Source organism: Hippocampus guttulatus, chromosome 20 (assembly GCF_054856545.1).
Source record: "Hippocampus guttulatus isolate MCC_2025c chromosome 20, RoL_Hgut_1.0, whole genome shotgun sequence".
Classification (NCBI taxonomy): Eukaryota; Metazoa; Chordata; class Actinopteri; order Syngnathiformes; family Syngnathidae; genus Hippocampus; species Hippocampus guttulatus.
In genome coordinates, this window is record NC_141280.1 from 5,923,448 (window position 1) to 5,939,353 (window position 15,906).

Sequence of the window (15,906 nt, forward strand, 5' to 3'; positions counted from 1 at the left end):
CTTGAGTAAACAGCCCCATTTTCAGAACATGTCAGGTCAAGTGGAAAACAACTAGCCCCGATGATGATATATATATTTCATTGCATTTCCCCAGAGGGGGACAAAATGAAGTCGTATTAGATTGCAAGAAAATACAGGGAGCCAACCAAATCACCTAATTGGCTCAATTTCGGGCCACTTAAAGCTCCTTTAGCATTGCCATACAAGTTTTTGCATCTACAGCAGTTGGGCGGGCTCCAGAGTCGAGTCTAACCTGACCTCGAATATAGGAGGTCAACATGTCAACTGTAACGGCAGAATAAAAACACGACGAGTGAATATTAATGGGGCATTTGTACAGCTGTGTCACTTTTAGCTTTCGCTACTTGGCTGCGTCGTGCTGACGTAACTGTTTTTTTTTTGTTTTGGTCTTGTTGACATCAAAAAGCGCTACTTTCGTAAGAGGGGAATTTGGATGCAAATGAGGTCAATATTTCAGGCCATATTTCACGTGTGTAAAATGACAACAGGGATCAGGGAGGAGACAAACTCGAGTCGCTGCAGCTCTTTTATTTGATGAAAAGTCGGTCATTAGAAGGATAAGATCTCGCCAGGAATCCACAGTGGCAATAAGGGCTTGAAGTGCAGACATGCATTTTGATCAGTCAGAGAGTCGCCGGTTTGTTGCGTGCACTGTTGGCTGCCTTTACTGCATGTTGTTTAAGTCCTCTCCCCCCACCCCCAATCCCCCACAATTTTTGTACATTTTAGGAACAATCTAATGAAAACATTCTCCTTCAGTTAAGTAGAATCAAACAACCTGAAGCTTACTTTTGTTAACTTGATCACCTGTAAACATGAAGACATAGCACACATTTGATAGTTTCATGACTTGGTTCATTTGTTCTTTCCATTTTTTGTATTGGCATTTTAACACATGCCTGACTGATTTTTTTATTTTTTTTAACGTCTCCTTGAAGTATAATAACTTCCTGAGAGAGATGAAAATGTACAATTTGTTCAGTGCTTTCTCAATGAAACAGTAAAGTGACAATAACATCATCATGTTATGGCTTTGAAGGCGAGAGTTGATCGTTGATTGTGAGCTCAGTCTTGCCGATCCGAATTTGGACCGTAGAACTGAATCACGGCATACTTTCCACAGGTCATCCAGTCTGGGTCTTGAGACCTCAGCTTGCTCCCCTGGCCAGGCTGCAGACCCACTTGAATGTTCGCCTTAAGAGTCCTCAAACTGCACAGCGGTGCCGGTCCAAATCCCCTCAGTGCAGTGTCAAAGTCCACCGTGTGGTCCCAGTCGCGATCTCCTGCCAGCTTCCTGTAATTGAGATCGCCTTTGAACAGCAACAAGTCCGCCACCTGCAGAGCGGCGTACAGGTCCGGGGCGTCGGCTGCCATGTCGCAAAACTCGTTGGGCTGCGTCCAGAAGGGATGGTCATGATAAGACCACACGCCCTCCTTCACGTATTGCTGCCACCGCAGCCCTCTCTGGGACATCCACCTGTGATTGGCCGCCATGGTCTGACGGATGGTCCAATGAAAATCCTCAGCCGTCACGTCAGAGACGAACCACGGGAAGGATTTGCCGTGGAAGCGGACCTCCCCGGCCAGACCGGAGGACACCAGGAAATCGGCCAGGACCAAGTCGGTGACCAACTCAAAGCCGGCGTTATCCAGAACAAAGTCCACTCGGCTGGAGCTCCTTTTCCCCGACTGTCTCTGTTGCCGGGCAGAAATGAGCGTCGACCACACGGCGTCAGAGTCATCCACTAAGATGAACGTCTGCAGGGCGAGTAGAGAGTCGATGGGACTGATCTTCTGCGAATTGTCCATGCCGGCAGAGATCGACAGATCACATTTGTTCCCCCAAAGGCAAACCTTTTAAAGAGTCAAGTAAGCACGGTCAACAATTTGGCATTCAATGTGAGAATGTCATTTGGTTTTACTGACCTGGAGCAGTTTGTTGAAATACTCCCTCGGTCGATTTTCTGAGATGTCTCGCGTTTTGTTGTCGAAGGCCTCGAAGTAAGTGCATAAAGCCATGATAGCCTGCTGAGATTCAAAGAAGCTCCGAGTTTTCCCCTCACTGAAGACGTCGTAGCCACTGATGGGAGGGCTGGAAACAGCAACATCATCGATGACTACCCAGCATTGTGTCAACATGACAATACGCAAGGATGTGTGAAGGTGTGTGTGTGTGTTTCTCACTTGAGCCAGAGGGCCTCCCGTATCCGGCGGTACATGTAGCACTCCACATATAGCCACGGCGACTTGAACCAGCTGACTACCTCCTGGCCTCCACACTGCCCCTGTTGTCTCTGCAGGTACCGGTTCCAAGAATCCGTGTCCTCCAGGCCGTCCGTCAGGGCGAGGATGGGTTTGTCTGTTTGCAGCTCGTTCCTCAGCTTGGACAGCAGAGAAATGGTTTGCTTCTCTGCTTGGATTCCTTCCTAATGTCAAGAGTTGACAAAGCAGGTCAGATTTTACACATCCAATACAATAAACGAAAGCTTTGTACTTAACATGCAATGGTGAATGAAATAATTGCACATGTGCATTCAATTTTAAATTCGTTTATGTAAAGTTAACCTGAAAGGACTCTACTCCCATTTCACCCGAATTGTTGGGAGTACTGTATGTAGCCTTACCTCCCCATATTCTTCAAAAAACTTGTTTTTGTTGCGATGGATTGTGTCTATGACTTTTGTGAGGATGGTGGGCAATCGGTCTCTCACAGTCAAGTAAGCAAACGACCTACAAGGAAGAAGATAAACAGCATTCCATTTAAATGCTAACTCGGGGCATCAGCCGTGCCGAGCTACTTTATAGCATGCTTAAGTAGGTTTGAACACTTTTAGATGGACATGATTTGTACAATTCCGAACATCAATATTTGGATTTGTATCCCCTCACGTTAACAGCCAGTCGTGCAGTGCAACACTGGAAGCTGAATGCTAAAGCTACTTCTCGTTCGACTACGTTCGCCTCCACATTAATTACGCGTTAATAGACACGATAATGAATAACTACATTACACTACATTGTTTAGAATCACGGAAACGTATTTCAAGAAGCTGTCACCCTTCATACCCAACTACTTTAGCTGACAGAGAAGAAGGAACTACGTCGCCAGTCTGGTTGGCCGCCATGTTTGTAGGAGCTGACTTACTCGTCAATTTCACAACTTTATTTAAAAGTCGTCTAAACATAAGCGTTGGGTGTATGTGTTAAAATTAGTCATTCGGAAATTATTACTAATATTTTGTCAGACCCCAATTATGTAGTTCCAGAGGACAAATAGAACAACTGTTAAGCTTTTTTGTTTCTAGAATGACAGAAACGTTCGAGTTGTTTCTTTTATGGTGCTTTGCTGCCACTTAGCGGCCACCAACATAACCGCTGCTGAAAAACATTGAACACGTTTGTTTGTTGGTTTTATATATAAATAACACGATTACGTAAGTTATAGTCGCTTGCTAAAAGTGCCGCACTTCACATACATTTGCGGCCCTCATCTTGGGGCATCCCGGGTTCTCCGTGGCAACGGTTGTCAGGGAAACGCGGGTTGGTCCTATCAGGAAATTGCAGATTTTGAACCCCCGGGGGCTTTTTTTTTGGCGGGAAAGTAAGGAAGGTGGGGTAGTGCTTATATTTTGATCAGGGTAAGAAATTAATGTTGCGAAGTACACATGTGTGTGTGTGATACACAGTATTTGCATGTCGGCTTGCGTTTTTGTCGAATTTCCAAATAGAGCCAACCATGGAAAACAAATCATCTGTTGAAAAACAGCGCAATTCATTTGGGATTGGGACGTCCCTCGTCGCTCCCGAGTGTCTCTGCGTGACCAAGCGATCGGCCTCAGGCTACCCTGCCTGCTTGTCTAGAAAATATAGGCATATCAATTGATTCTGACGCCATCACTATGGGAACACGCCGGCCCATTGTCAGGATGTTAGGGGGGCCTTGAGTGTGGGAGTCCAGCTGCGTCCACCTCCGGTGTTCAGCCACCACCGGGCCGGGCCTCCCTTCCCCCCACCGGGCTGCAGCCTAGCCGGATCTGTTTGTGTGTGTGTGTGTGTGGAGTTTTTTTTTTTCTTTTTTAGACCGAGAGGGGAGTGACTCACCACTCCGGTTTCCAAAGGACGCGGAGTTTGGGGGAGGGCAACGGTTGAACGTGAAAGGTCCTGTTTAAACAGGTGTTCCGGCACATGCTTGTGGCGTTGACCCGGTTGCATCCGCGGCAATGGAGGTGCTGTCACACAGTTGCGTGCTGACGTCAGGCTAATTTCACGCTGCTGTCCGCTGAGTTTTTGCAGGCTATGCCGTTGGTTTTATGGCTGGATCCAAAATCAATTTAGTGGTGGGACAATCCCGTGTGACGCTGTCTTCAGATAGCGAGGATGACTATAAGGAGGTTAAAGTAAAACCCGAGTCAGCGGGTGTTAGTGCTTCGGCTACCTGCTGGGAGCCCGCCAGCATAAGTAAACAAGCTTTTTTTTGTTGTTGTTGTTTTTGTCCCGTTTCCATTTAAATGTAACACCGCTCCACCGGTGCTTTTGTTTGTCAAAGGTTTTGTGCGCCTCCTTGCCTCACAGGCCTCTAGTCACAGACATGATCAGATGTTGTTTGTTGATAGGACAAACAACAGGGCCCCGCTTCAGAGGACAGTCCCTCCCGCCCATGTCTCCTTTTACATACCCGACTTTTCCGGCCCGCCAAGCGGCTGCAGCCCAGCGTCCTGTGGACTCCCTGTCCCCGGTCTTGAATGGCTCACTGTTTTCCAAAAGAATAACGCCAATCAATGGCCGCCTCCGATGACAACACACGACTTCATTAAGTGGTTTTAAAGAAGGGGCCATTTCAGTAGGAAAGTGCTCTCGGAGCCAAACTAAATTCAGGAGCAAATATGCAATGATGGGACCAAAGTCTAGCAGAATTTTTCGGTTCGTGTTTTGTAGAATTGAATTGCCAACTGGATCAAATCCTCTCGCCCACGGGCTTTTAGCGGGGTTCGCGCATACCCAAATTTGGGACAAATTTGATCATTTTCAGCCCCTCGTGATCAAATTCAGCAAAGGCCTCATTGTCAGATGTCTTTTAAAGATTATCCTCAACAACTATCAAGCGGAGTGCGATTTGTTGTGGGTAATCGTTCCCCGATTTTCTCGGAAAACGGTGAGTCGATAATCATAAACGTTCGATATGTTCAATATTTAGTTCAGTTCATACTTGGTGATAACGTGAGTGGTTGTCTGTGTACTCCGCTTTAGGTTACCCCTGGTCCAAATTTTTTAAAATATCGCTTCCTGTATTATTGATTTATTCTCAATTAATTTCTGAAATCAAGTAAGGCTGAATCAAGTAAGACTTAAAAAGTGCCCAATAAGCCTTATCCTGAAATTGTGTACTGGCATGCTACTACATTTTTGTGCTTCTCGAGGTTGTCTGTGCATGAGAATGGATGCTCTTTAACAAGGCATGGGCAATAAAATGAGCATGGAATGAGTAAACAACTACTGTATAAGAGCGCCTTTTCAACACTTTTGCAGTCAGACCAAACATATTAAACTATCTACATAAAATGATTAACTGGAAGTGGTCGGATATTGCAGCACAGGAGTTTGTGGAAACAGAATTGAGGATTGTTAAGGATGATGTTCAGATAAGACGGGGGTCAGGTCTCACATATTCAGTGTGTCAGTGGGTAATTTAATTATGAGATGCTATCAAGTATTCTGTCCTAATTCAAATAGACACGTAGGCGAAATTGTCGGCTACTGTTTCGCCGTGCGGGGCCCTTTAAGGAATTGCATATGATATTTAATTAAGCATTAAAAACAAATAGTGGCACGTTGTAGTCGGATGAATGAGTTAGCAGCCAGCATGTAGCCGCCGTGGCTTAAAGTCGCCGGCTCGTCTCCGCGGGGCTTTTTTGGCTCCAACGGCGGTTTAAAACAACAAAAAAAAAGGACACCGCTTGGACTGGTGGCGTGTGTGTAGGTGGGGGCGGAAGGGGGGTTAGAATTAACGTTACCGCGACCGCCCCCTTGGCCAACGGATCCTTGCAACGGTCGCATTTGGCTGGGCTCCTTCGCCACAGTCATGTGATTGTAACGTAAAACCCCCTAACCGGAAAACAACCGACGACCCTCTCCGCCGCCGAGCGAGCGGCTTACAAAGCTGCTAGGAGCCCGGAGAGGACGGACGTGTCCCCGCCCGGTGACAAACAACCACAAAAAAAAACCAAGCGGCGGTGGCGTCAAGGCGACGACAATTTCGACGGACGAGCAGCGGATACGGTAAAAAGCTGGCGACACACGAACACGATCATTGACTAACAAGTGAAGCACCGTTATGTTTTATTTATTTTAATTGTTTTTTTGAGAGTGTGCGCGTCATACGGAGAAGTTCGTGATCGTTCGCAACCCCATCCCCCTCACGTCCGTCCGTCCGTGCGCGCGCGCGCCTGCCTCTTTACGTGGTTGTCTGTGTGCTTGCTTGCGCGTGCGCGTACGTCCGCTTCTGGCGCTAGCTTGTAGCACACCGAGAAGCGGTGGCGGGCACGTCGCGCTGTGGTCGGTGCCGTGTCCCGCTTTTCAGCGTGTCTAATCTACCGTTTGCCTTCTCATTCTCGCACCGTTCCGTCGCCTTAAAAACCCATTTCACGCCCAACTCACCTGCTGCCTTACAGTTGATAAATGTTTGCGGTGAGGATACATTTAAAGTCGTACTACGGAAGTGAGTTTTCCACGTGTCTGCCTCTCAGCAGGGGCGGCGCTATGCCATCTACAAACAATTGTCTTACTACCACAACTGGGGTCCAGTCTACACTAATTCTATCTTTTGAATTCTAATTGAACTTGTCTGACAGGTGCAAGACAACATTTTCCTCCAGTGGGATTAAATTATTGCAGTGCAATTTGTGTCTGCCTCATAGTTGAATGGTCCCGGATTCGAATCTGGCTCCAAGCTTTTGTGGATTTTCTCTACTCCCACACTCCCAAAACCATAAATAAAAGATTAATTGAAGACTCTAAATTGGCCCTTGCTGACATTATGAGTGTTAAAAGGTTGTCTTTAGTTGTGTCCAAACTCTTTAGGCTGGGTCCTCCATGGCACTTATATGTGATGGTTTCAGATTAAATTGTACAACTGAAAATGAAACATCTGCCTCTTCATAGACCTAAGCTTAAAATGAAACGGTGGCACCTTGAGATGAGTGTAATTCATTCCACGACTACGCTGATACTCAAAACACTATACTAATGTGAATACTAATCGTCAACTTCCAACTTCATGTCCCCCATCCCCATTTACGCTGCCATGACGTATGTCCTAGTCGCGCTACTTGAAAGCATAAAATCGGAATTATGTGACTTGAAGCTTCGGAAATGTATCGGAGAAGTTCCAGCAGTGGTCTTACAGAAGATATATTTCAAATCCAGACTATTAAAATTAAAAGATTTGCTCTGCGAACGAATCCCCCTGGAGTCGAGTGCACATTCCTGGCCTTCTCTGCTGTGCTTTCATGCAACCCTGGAAGCATTCTTCCAGAATCCTCTGCAGCTCTGTTGTCACGACCTTCTTGGTGTCGTCCATGTCTTCATGAACCCATCGACCTTGGGAAAGAGCAAAGAATCGCTCAGAGGCAGGTCAGGTATGTAATCACTCGGAGCCAGGTCAGGTATGTAGAGAGGTTGCTCAAGTGCTTCGTTATTCTTCATGGCCAGGAACTGTCAGGTGCTCAAAGTAATGTACAGTATGTAGATGCATTGTCACGGTGAAGCAGCCACAAGTTTTCCTGCCTCAATTCTCCCCTCACTAAATGATGCAGGACATCCTTTTAGACTTGCTGGTTAATTATCTGGCCTACATCAAAGAGGGAAACTTTGTGTGGGTTTGGAACATTTCTGCCAATCTCTTTTTTTCGTCAATGGATGCTACAGCTTCTTGTTGACTTTGAAACTTAGCTTGTAGCCGACGTGTGCACATTTTGAGCATGACGTCTCTGATCCACTGGTTAAAGGACACTTTGATTCTCTCCTCTTTCATCTCAAACGGCTTCAAACAACAAAGCGTGTGACGGAAAAGTGGTTAGGACTGCACGACTGTCCGTGTTTTATGTTATGTGTCGTGTTTATTATTTTACTTTATGTTAACTGTTTTGTTAAGCGCTTTGTTACAGCTGCCGCTGTTGTGAAAGCGCTATATAAATCAGCATGTATTGTATTGTATTGTGACGCCAGTTCTGGAACCGAAAGCAAAAAAACGAGGTAAATAATTATCTCAGAGGCTTTTGTTTGCGCACGCATCCCTTAAATCATCTACTGTCAACTGCATTTCAACTCTTTTGCGACCCAAAACAAGCTTGTCAACCTTGCAAACACAATCTGACTTGATCTTGCCTTCTCACTCTTGCTTAACATAAATTTAATATATATTTTTTAATTCGATTAATGCGTTCAATCGAAGGCTGCCTTGACTCACCAACCCAACCCCCCAAAACCTGACCACCACCACCATCACCATCCTTTTGAGTAAATAAATACCACTAGTGACTATTTGTGAAAGTCCGGTGAATGTCACCTTTGTGTTTTTAGCAAGCAAAACATATTAGGTATGCAATCAAAGCTTTTGACTATTGTAGGAAAACAGATTCATCATTGAATCTGAGCTAAAAAAAAAAAAAGACTGGACAGTCAGGCAACATTTTTTTAAAGCAGATCACTGAAATGTGGCTGAAGTCAAATTTTGTTGGTTCCTGTTCCTGTTGTCCAAGTGGCCGGAAGTTGATGTTTTGGTTTTGATCTGTTGCTTGAGCAAAGAAGTCGTTCATAGACGTCAGTCCGGTGCCTTGATTGTTTCCCGTATCCTGCTACTTTGTTTTGAAAACGGTCAAGATTCTATGGTGAGATGCCGTAAATATTTTTTATTCCACAGAAAATAGCCCAAAATATTCCGCAAGTCGACTATTGTCATTATGCGATCAACTGGGCTGTTGGCAATGGCAGACCGAAACAAAGCTGGGCTCGGCGTTTTACCCCTTCGGAAACCACACGTCGTGCCATTCTGTAATAGAATGAACAGTTGAGACCACCACACGTGTTTGAACGTGACCAACCAATTGCTATAGACTCGAGTTTAGCGTGAGAAATGTGGCAGAACTGGACAAATCGCACACCGGTCACGGCAGAGAAAAGACCCGGGGGGGGGGGGGGTCGTTTAAATACACGCCTACTTCCATGGATTGCCCCCAGTCAACTGAGAAAGACTCCAGCCAAGCACAAAACACTCCATATTTGTTTTTGTATTGACAAGAGAGTCCTTTTTAAAATGATATTTTTTAGACCCCCATAAGAAAACACTTGGCCACAGTGGCATGCACCCCCCTCCCCCACTTTTTTTTTTTAACGGGGAGGAGAGAGACCCGAGGGTAGCAGCACCGCACTCCGGGTGTGCGGCCATCTGGTCGAGGCAGATGGCAAGATGGGCTGTTGTGTACAATAAGTCTCCGGTTTATAAGTAATGCTGTCTAATTCACCAGGAGAGTAAATTATCAATGGTGATCAATGTTTAGGACGACCGGAAAAAAACCCCAACAACAACAACTGTAGTATGCATGCCAGGTCAGCGGGTGGCAGCAAGTAAAGTTCGAATACCTTTTGTCAGCATTCTCTACATGTCCTATGTGGATGAAGATGGCTAGTCACAGTCGTGGAATACAAACACGACCCCTGACGCGTCTGCTACGGATACCGCTCGTATTTGCGCCGCTACTGCAAATTCTGTTCGTTCTACTGCTCCTACTACGATGACCAAAACGACAGTTTTTAATCTGTCTTGCTGTAAAAGATTGGCGTCAAGAGTCCCATAGTCGGGTCACCCTCAGTGACGTAGCACGGTTTTGCACTGCACGCTATGGCCCATCTTGCTCCGTCTTCCTGTACAGAGAAAGTGCCGGTCCGTCATCCTCCTTCACAAGGGCGTGGGGTGGGGTGGCGATGGTGGCTGATTTTAGAACCAGTTTCTGTCTCAGGAATGTGAGGCGACGCCCTCTGCCCTGATCATGTGATGGCCCCAAGCCGTCCCCAGTCCTCCCAATGACCTCGGGGGGGTCGACGGCAACTCGTCTCGATTGGTCAGCGGGGATACATGGCGCTCTGACATGTCCCGTGAGATTGACTTCACACGACCCAAAAGCCTTAATGACAAAAACAGAGTCGTGCTTGGGCAAAAGTCTTTGGACCGTGAAGTTGATTCCCCTCTAAATCTGATGGTCTTCTTCCAGACCATGGCAAAATGGTGACTTACCCAATGACATAAACTTACATGCAGTTGTTGGAACTGATGAGCTTGCTGTCTTTAGTTTGTTCCGCCGAGTACCGGAAGCTCAAAGGCGGCCTGCCACGGATGCTCGCACGTTCTCCTCCCGTCATGTCACATTCTGATGTCCCGACTCTGAGTGCCAGTTTTGTTTGCTCTATGACGTTCTGCCAGCTTTTGTTGCATTTGCCCCCCGTTCTCCTGTGACTGACAACCGTTAGGGTTCTCATTTGTGCCGTGCAATCTTTGGGGCGGTTTAAAAAAAAAAAATCGGGCCAGGCATTCGCAGCGCTCACGGCCTGCCACGTTTTCTCATCCCCCGTCCGCCCGTTGTTTTCTCACATCCGTCCTGTTTTGTCCACAGCGGCCCGCCGGGAACATAGTGTCGTGTAAATGGAGCGGTAAAGACGTTTTTGAACTTCTGCACCTCGTATTCAAGAGCTACGGTGAATGTATGTTTGGAGGCAACAGTATTTCATGTTTGGTTTTGACCTCGACGTAACTACAGTCCTTAAAAAAAAAAAAAGTATTAGCCCACCATCAAATATATGATGTATGCCACAGTTGCTGAAAGCAAACAATGACTGGATTGCCTAAATGGCTAAAATAATACTTTTATGTTTCTGGAAACAATTCCTAGGCCGCACTGCCGAAGATGTGAGACCCAAATGATATTTTTAAAGAGAAAATGTTATTTACTTGCATTCCTGAACACGAAAATTTGCTACAGTGGTTGAAAGCCCATTAGTAGAATCTAATTTGTCTCTAAAGGGGTAAATTCGGTGTGAAATGTTTCATTCCTTTTCAAAATGCTTAAAAAAAAAAAAAAGTCGAGAGCTCATTGAAGTCGTAACAGTCCCTTTTAAAGCACTTGATGATGCTGGATGTCGTCTAATAAATGCCATTTTTTTTCTTCTCCTTTCTCTCCACTAAGCACTGACTTGTGCTTTTTAACTTTTACTTATAAAACTCCTGTTATGCTCGGGTGCAGCATAATGCTCCTGAGTCAATTTGACCTGGGGCGTGTTCATTATCCAATTGTGTCCGAAACCTAAAACATTATTGTTACAGAAAAAAAAACAACACCAAAAAAAAACACTTTTTTGCTTGTTTGTTTGTTTAACTTTTAAATGGGTCCGTTTGCCCAGCAACCCGACAGCGGGGTTCTGTCTGAACCGATCCTGGTGTGACGGCGCTTGACCACAGTTATCATATGAGCGCCACTGCTCAGGAAATCAAATGTTCATAATCAGCCCAGTGCGCACGTCACTTTTGAACACAAATTCTCGAAGGAGTTTACTGAGCCGCCACTCTGCCGTTAAGCTCTGGAGCCTTTCAAAAAAATCATCCCCCCACCCCCGTGCGGTCGCTGTCGCCTCCGGTCTCGTCGCAGACAGGAAACTTGACTGGCGCGCGTGTGCTCGTGTGTGCGTGCAGGTTGAAGAATGGAGTTGGCCAACCACGGTCTTATCCTGCTGCAGCAGCTCAACGCTCAGAGAGAGTTTGGCTTCCTGTGCGACTGCACCGTGGCCATCGGAGATGTGTTCTTTAAAGCCCACAAGGCCGTACTCGCTGCCTTCTCCAACTACTTCAGAATGCTCTTTATTCACCAGGACAGGTACAAGAAACAGTGTGTTCTCACACACACACACACAACCACAATGTGGATGACTTGTACCAAGTTAAAAAAAAAATATTGTCGTCAATTTTCTTCAAGAACGAGCGAAGCAACCACCTTAAGCTAGCGGCGTGCTATTTTACTGTTGTGCAAAGAAGCTACTGACAATCCCGATTTGAAATTTTCTCAACAAAGAGCCCCAATACGAGATTGCAGCCACATTAGTCAATTCACTCCATGTTGCTTCAAGACATCATTAATCACCAATCGATTCCGCACCCTGGCTAAATGGCTCAATTAACGCAACAAATGTGACAGGGCAGTTTATAATGTCAATACTCTGCCAGATTTTTTTTTTTAACTCATTCACTCCCAAAGACGTTTTTAAACGTCTTTTCAGACTGGGTCCAGAATTAGCTGGTATTGAATGAATTAAATGGGCCATACTTCTGCCACCCCTGATGTCGTCTACAACTTTGTCAAAGTAAACTGTCGACTGCATGTTCGAGAGCATGTGTTTTTCGACACGAGCCCCAGTTGAAGGACACTCGTGTCCGATGTTGTTTCAGCGACTGCGTGCGTCTGAAGGCGACGGACATCCAGCCCGACATCTTCAGCTACCTGCTCAACCTGATGTACACAGGCAAGCTGGCCCCGCAGCTCATCGACCCCACGCGTCTGGAGCAAGGCGTCCGCTTCCTGCACGCCTACCCTCTGCTGCAGGAGGCCAGCCAGTCGGTGTACGCGCACCCGGAGCAGAGCATCAACCTCTCCACCTCCCTCTACGGCATCCAGATCGCCGACCAGAAGGCGGCGCTCTCCGCTCGCTTGCCGCTTTCCTCGCCCGTTGACATGGAGACGCTGGGCTCGGAGGCCCAGTACCCGTCCGCGGCGGCGGCGGCCAAGCCGGCCGCTTCCCCTCCGGAAGCGGAGGCGTCCACCAGCGGGGTTCAGCCCACCGAAGAGGAGGCGGCGTCGGAGTCCCCGATCGCCTCCGCCAACGCCATCCTGCACGTGAAGCCCAGCATCATGAAGAGGAGCTCGTCCTTCCGGAAGCACTACTCCTGCCACCTGTGCCGGAGTCGCTTCAACCAGAGGAGCCTCCTGAGGGAGCACCTGCTGCAGCACGCCCAGGCGGCGGAGAACCACAACGCCCTCTCGCCCGTAACGCTCGCCGAGCAGAGCGCGGCGGAAGCCGAGGCGCTCCTGAAGGCGAGCCGAGTCGCCGCCGTGGAGATCGTCAGCGATGGCGAGCAGACGCTGGCCTCCGGCAACAACTCGGACTCGCCCCGCGCCGAGGCGTCCGCCTCCGGCTGGGGCGCGGGCATCCCGATCGCCCAGGCGGACACGCCGCCCCCCTCGGACATCGCCGACATCGACAACCTGGAGAACGGCGACCTGGACCGCGAGCTGAAGCGGCGGAAATACGAGTGCTGCACGTGCGGCCGCAAGTTCATCCAGAAGAGCCACTGGCGCGAGCACATGTACATCCACACAGGTAAGCCTTTCAAGTGCAGCGCCTGCGGCAAGAGCTTCTGCCGCGCCAACCAGGCCGCCCGCCACGTGTGCCTCAACCAGGGCGCCGACGCCTACACGCTGGTGGACCGCCAGAGCATGGAGCTGTGCGCAGCCGGTGATGACAGCAGCCAAATGGAGGCCATGTTCCTGGCCACGTCCAAGCCGTACAAGTGTAACATTTGCGCCACCACCTTCTCCAGCCCCAACGAGGTCATCAAGCACCTTTGCTTCACGCAGGGCGGCCTGGCGGGGCTGCCGGGGGCCGCCGCCCTGATGCTTCCGCACGACGAGCTCTCCAAAGATGACGGCTCGGATCTGTCCAACTCGGGCACGCCGCTCGAGGCCATCAAGGCCGAGGACCCCCTGGTGGAGTAGACGCCAAAACTGCCATTTAAAATTTTTTTTTTACTAAATTATAACTCACGACTAAGCTCAAAGGCCTCAGTCTGGGTTTTGTTTTTGTGCAGAAGATCTTTGCGTGTGTGTGTGTGTGTGTGTGTGTGTGTGTGTGTGTGTGTGTGTGTGTGTGTGTGTGTGTGTGTGTGTGTTCCCCATTCTCATCGACTTGAATAGAACGAGGGGAAATAAGCGCCATCCTATCTTGTCTATGGAAAGCCGTTTTTTTTTCTCGCATTTTTATTCAATATTCTACTCGTGCATTGAAATGTTCATCTACGAGTACTCTTTTTATCCTTGTAAGATAATTCAGCGCACCAGTTAGTCTTACTAGTGGTCATTTTCCACCTCAGCGTGTGCATTACTGCACACTCGAAGAACAAGTACACATTAGTACAAGTACTGTACTAGTACTACATTAGCAGAAATGTCTTACAGACAGAGGCAGTAGCCGAAAAAATATTGTCATTCTGCGATTGCGTGTAATTGTCTTACAAGTGACAAAGAGCATTCGAGTACTTGAACGATGCAGTGCGCTAGTAGGACCGTGGATAAATGTTTAAACGACGCGTCCCACGTCACTCGAGCTGTGGCGGGGACGTTAGCGTTCAAAGAGGAAGCGAGGGGCCCGACGTGCAGGTTAAGTGTGTAGTTGTGAGGCCATACTTAGAAGCTCATAATGCTCTGCTGCAGGGAGACGCGTTAGAATTGCAGCTGATGTCCACAAAAGACGCGCACCCGAGACAATCTGTGATTTTGACGTCTTCCTTTTTTTTTTTTGGGGGGGGGGGTTTTGTTTTGTTTGGTGATCGTAAAATTGAGTGAAAAATGTGCACCTTGTTCATTTGTTAATATGGCATCCACCACTGGGAAGCACACTTATTTTCCTCAACCTTTAGATTTTAATCAAAGAAAAAGCATTCGTGAAAACTTGAATCTTTTAAATAGTTCTAATTTTATACACAGTGGTATAATTTACAAAAGAGACTACAGTATTGTGATGAAAATGTAGCTTTCAGAGTCGAAATAATGGGACGAGACGGATAGTTTTTAACTGTAGCCTCAAGTGATGAACATGTAATAATCGTAGTGACTGCCTGATCAGATAGGTGTCTCATGGGTTCCATCTCTGTATAACATAAGAAACTGGTGCATTTCATTGAAAAGCCTGTATCGTGTTTTTTATTTGAATCCCCAACAAACATTTCTCCACATTTTCTTCTTTTATTGAAAGTGGTTCGCACAAAGTAATATTTGCTAAAACCAAGTAACATTTTTGTCAAATTGTATTGTATGATTTTTTTAAATCCCCAAACCAAAAAAAAAAAGTACATATTTTTATTTTTAAAATGAGCAATTCTAAACCTTTGGTCCTTATTCCCGTTTTTAATGACAAAACACATCTGTCTCAATTTGTTTTCTCCAAAACACAATGTTATTTATTTTTGTTTTGGGGATATAAAAAAAACACAACATTTGGAGATGCTTTCCTCTTATGGTTATCGTTACTTTCGCTCAACCCATGTTCTTCTCATCTCGAATAAGTAATAAGTAAATAGTTTGGAATATTTGTTGTTCAGAAAAGGTGCAAAGATGTGGTTGCAGTGTTGCAGTTCTTCCAGTTTTGTGGCTAGATCGCGCTGCAGTGCGTCACCATGCACACGTCTGTGTTGCTCACAGGAACATTGTGAATATATATTGTTTGAAGCCATTCACTGCTTGGTGAGTGTGTGGGCAAGACGTGGCTATCTCAGGAAGATGACAAAGTTTGACAACGTCCGATATACGTTTGTGTCACATGTTATGGAGACATCAGGATGAAACGAGTCCATCCCATAACACATGCTGATGTTCCCTTTCAAAGCTCGTCTGACATCTACTGTGATCAATATGTGCTCTCAGGAATGTGACTCTTATTTTTTTCTTTCCTCTATCAACAGCTTTTTTTTTATAATAGTGAAGAACAAACAATAAAATGTGTCTTTTGATAACGCTGACTTTTTTGTTTTGCTAACGTGTTTTCAAATGATTCAGCGGTGTGGTGAATGACATC

The 15,906-nt window shown here is 46.7% G+C and overlaps 2 protein-coding genes across 4 annotated transcripts; one reads left to right on the plus strand and one right to left on the minus strand.

The window, feature by feature from the left end:
• Nucleotides 1-534: 534 nt before the first annotated feature.
• Nucleotides 535-3,181, minus strand: LOC147187729 (damage-control phosphatase 1-like). Its single transcript, XM_086100458.1, has 5 exons — nt 3,088-3,181; nt 2,646-2,751; nt 2,206-2,447; nt 1,948-2,113; nt 535-1,875 (listed from the first exon to the last, which is right to left on the minus strand). The coding sequence occupies exons 1-5, from the start codon at nt 3,144-3,146 to the stop codon at nt 1,087-1,089; spliced, it is 1,362 nt and encodes a 453-aa protein (XP_085956584.1). The 5' UTR covers nt 3,147-3,181; the 3' UTR covers nt 535-1,086.
• Nucleotides 2,363-15,844, plus strand: LOC147187730 (zinc finger and BTB domain-containing protein 2-like). 3 transcript variants are annotated; one of them, XM_086100456.1, is made up of 4 exons: nt 6,019-6,297; nt 10,686-10,773; nt 11,759-11,939; nt 12,509-15,844. In XM_086100456.1, exons 3-4 carry the CDS (start codon nt 11,767-11,769, stop codon nt 13,830-13,832), a joined length of 1,497 nt encoding a protein of 498 aa, XP_085956582.1. In that variant the 5' UTR covers nt 6,019-6,297; nt 10,686-10,773; nt 11,759-11,766; the 3' UTR covers nt 13,833-15,844. The 3 variants fall into 3 exon arrangements, with proteins under 3 accessions (XP_085956583.1, XP_085956582.1, XP_085956581.1); XM_086100457.1 differs by lacking the exons at nt 6,019-6,297; nt 10,686-10,773 and adding an exon at nt 2,363-2,472; XM_086100455.1 differs by lacking the exon at nt 10,686-10,773 and having other exon boundaries at nt 6,021-6,297.
• The last annotated feature ends 62 nt before the right edge of the window (nt 15,845-15,906 follow it).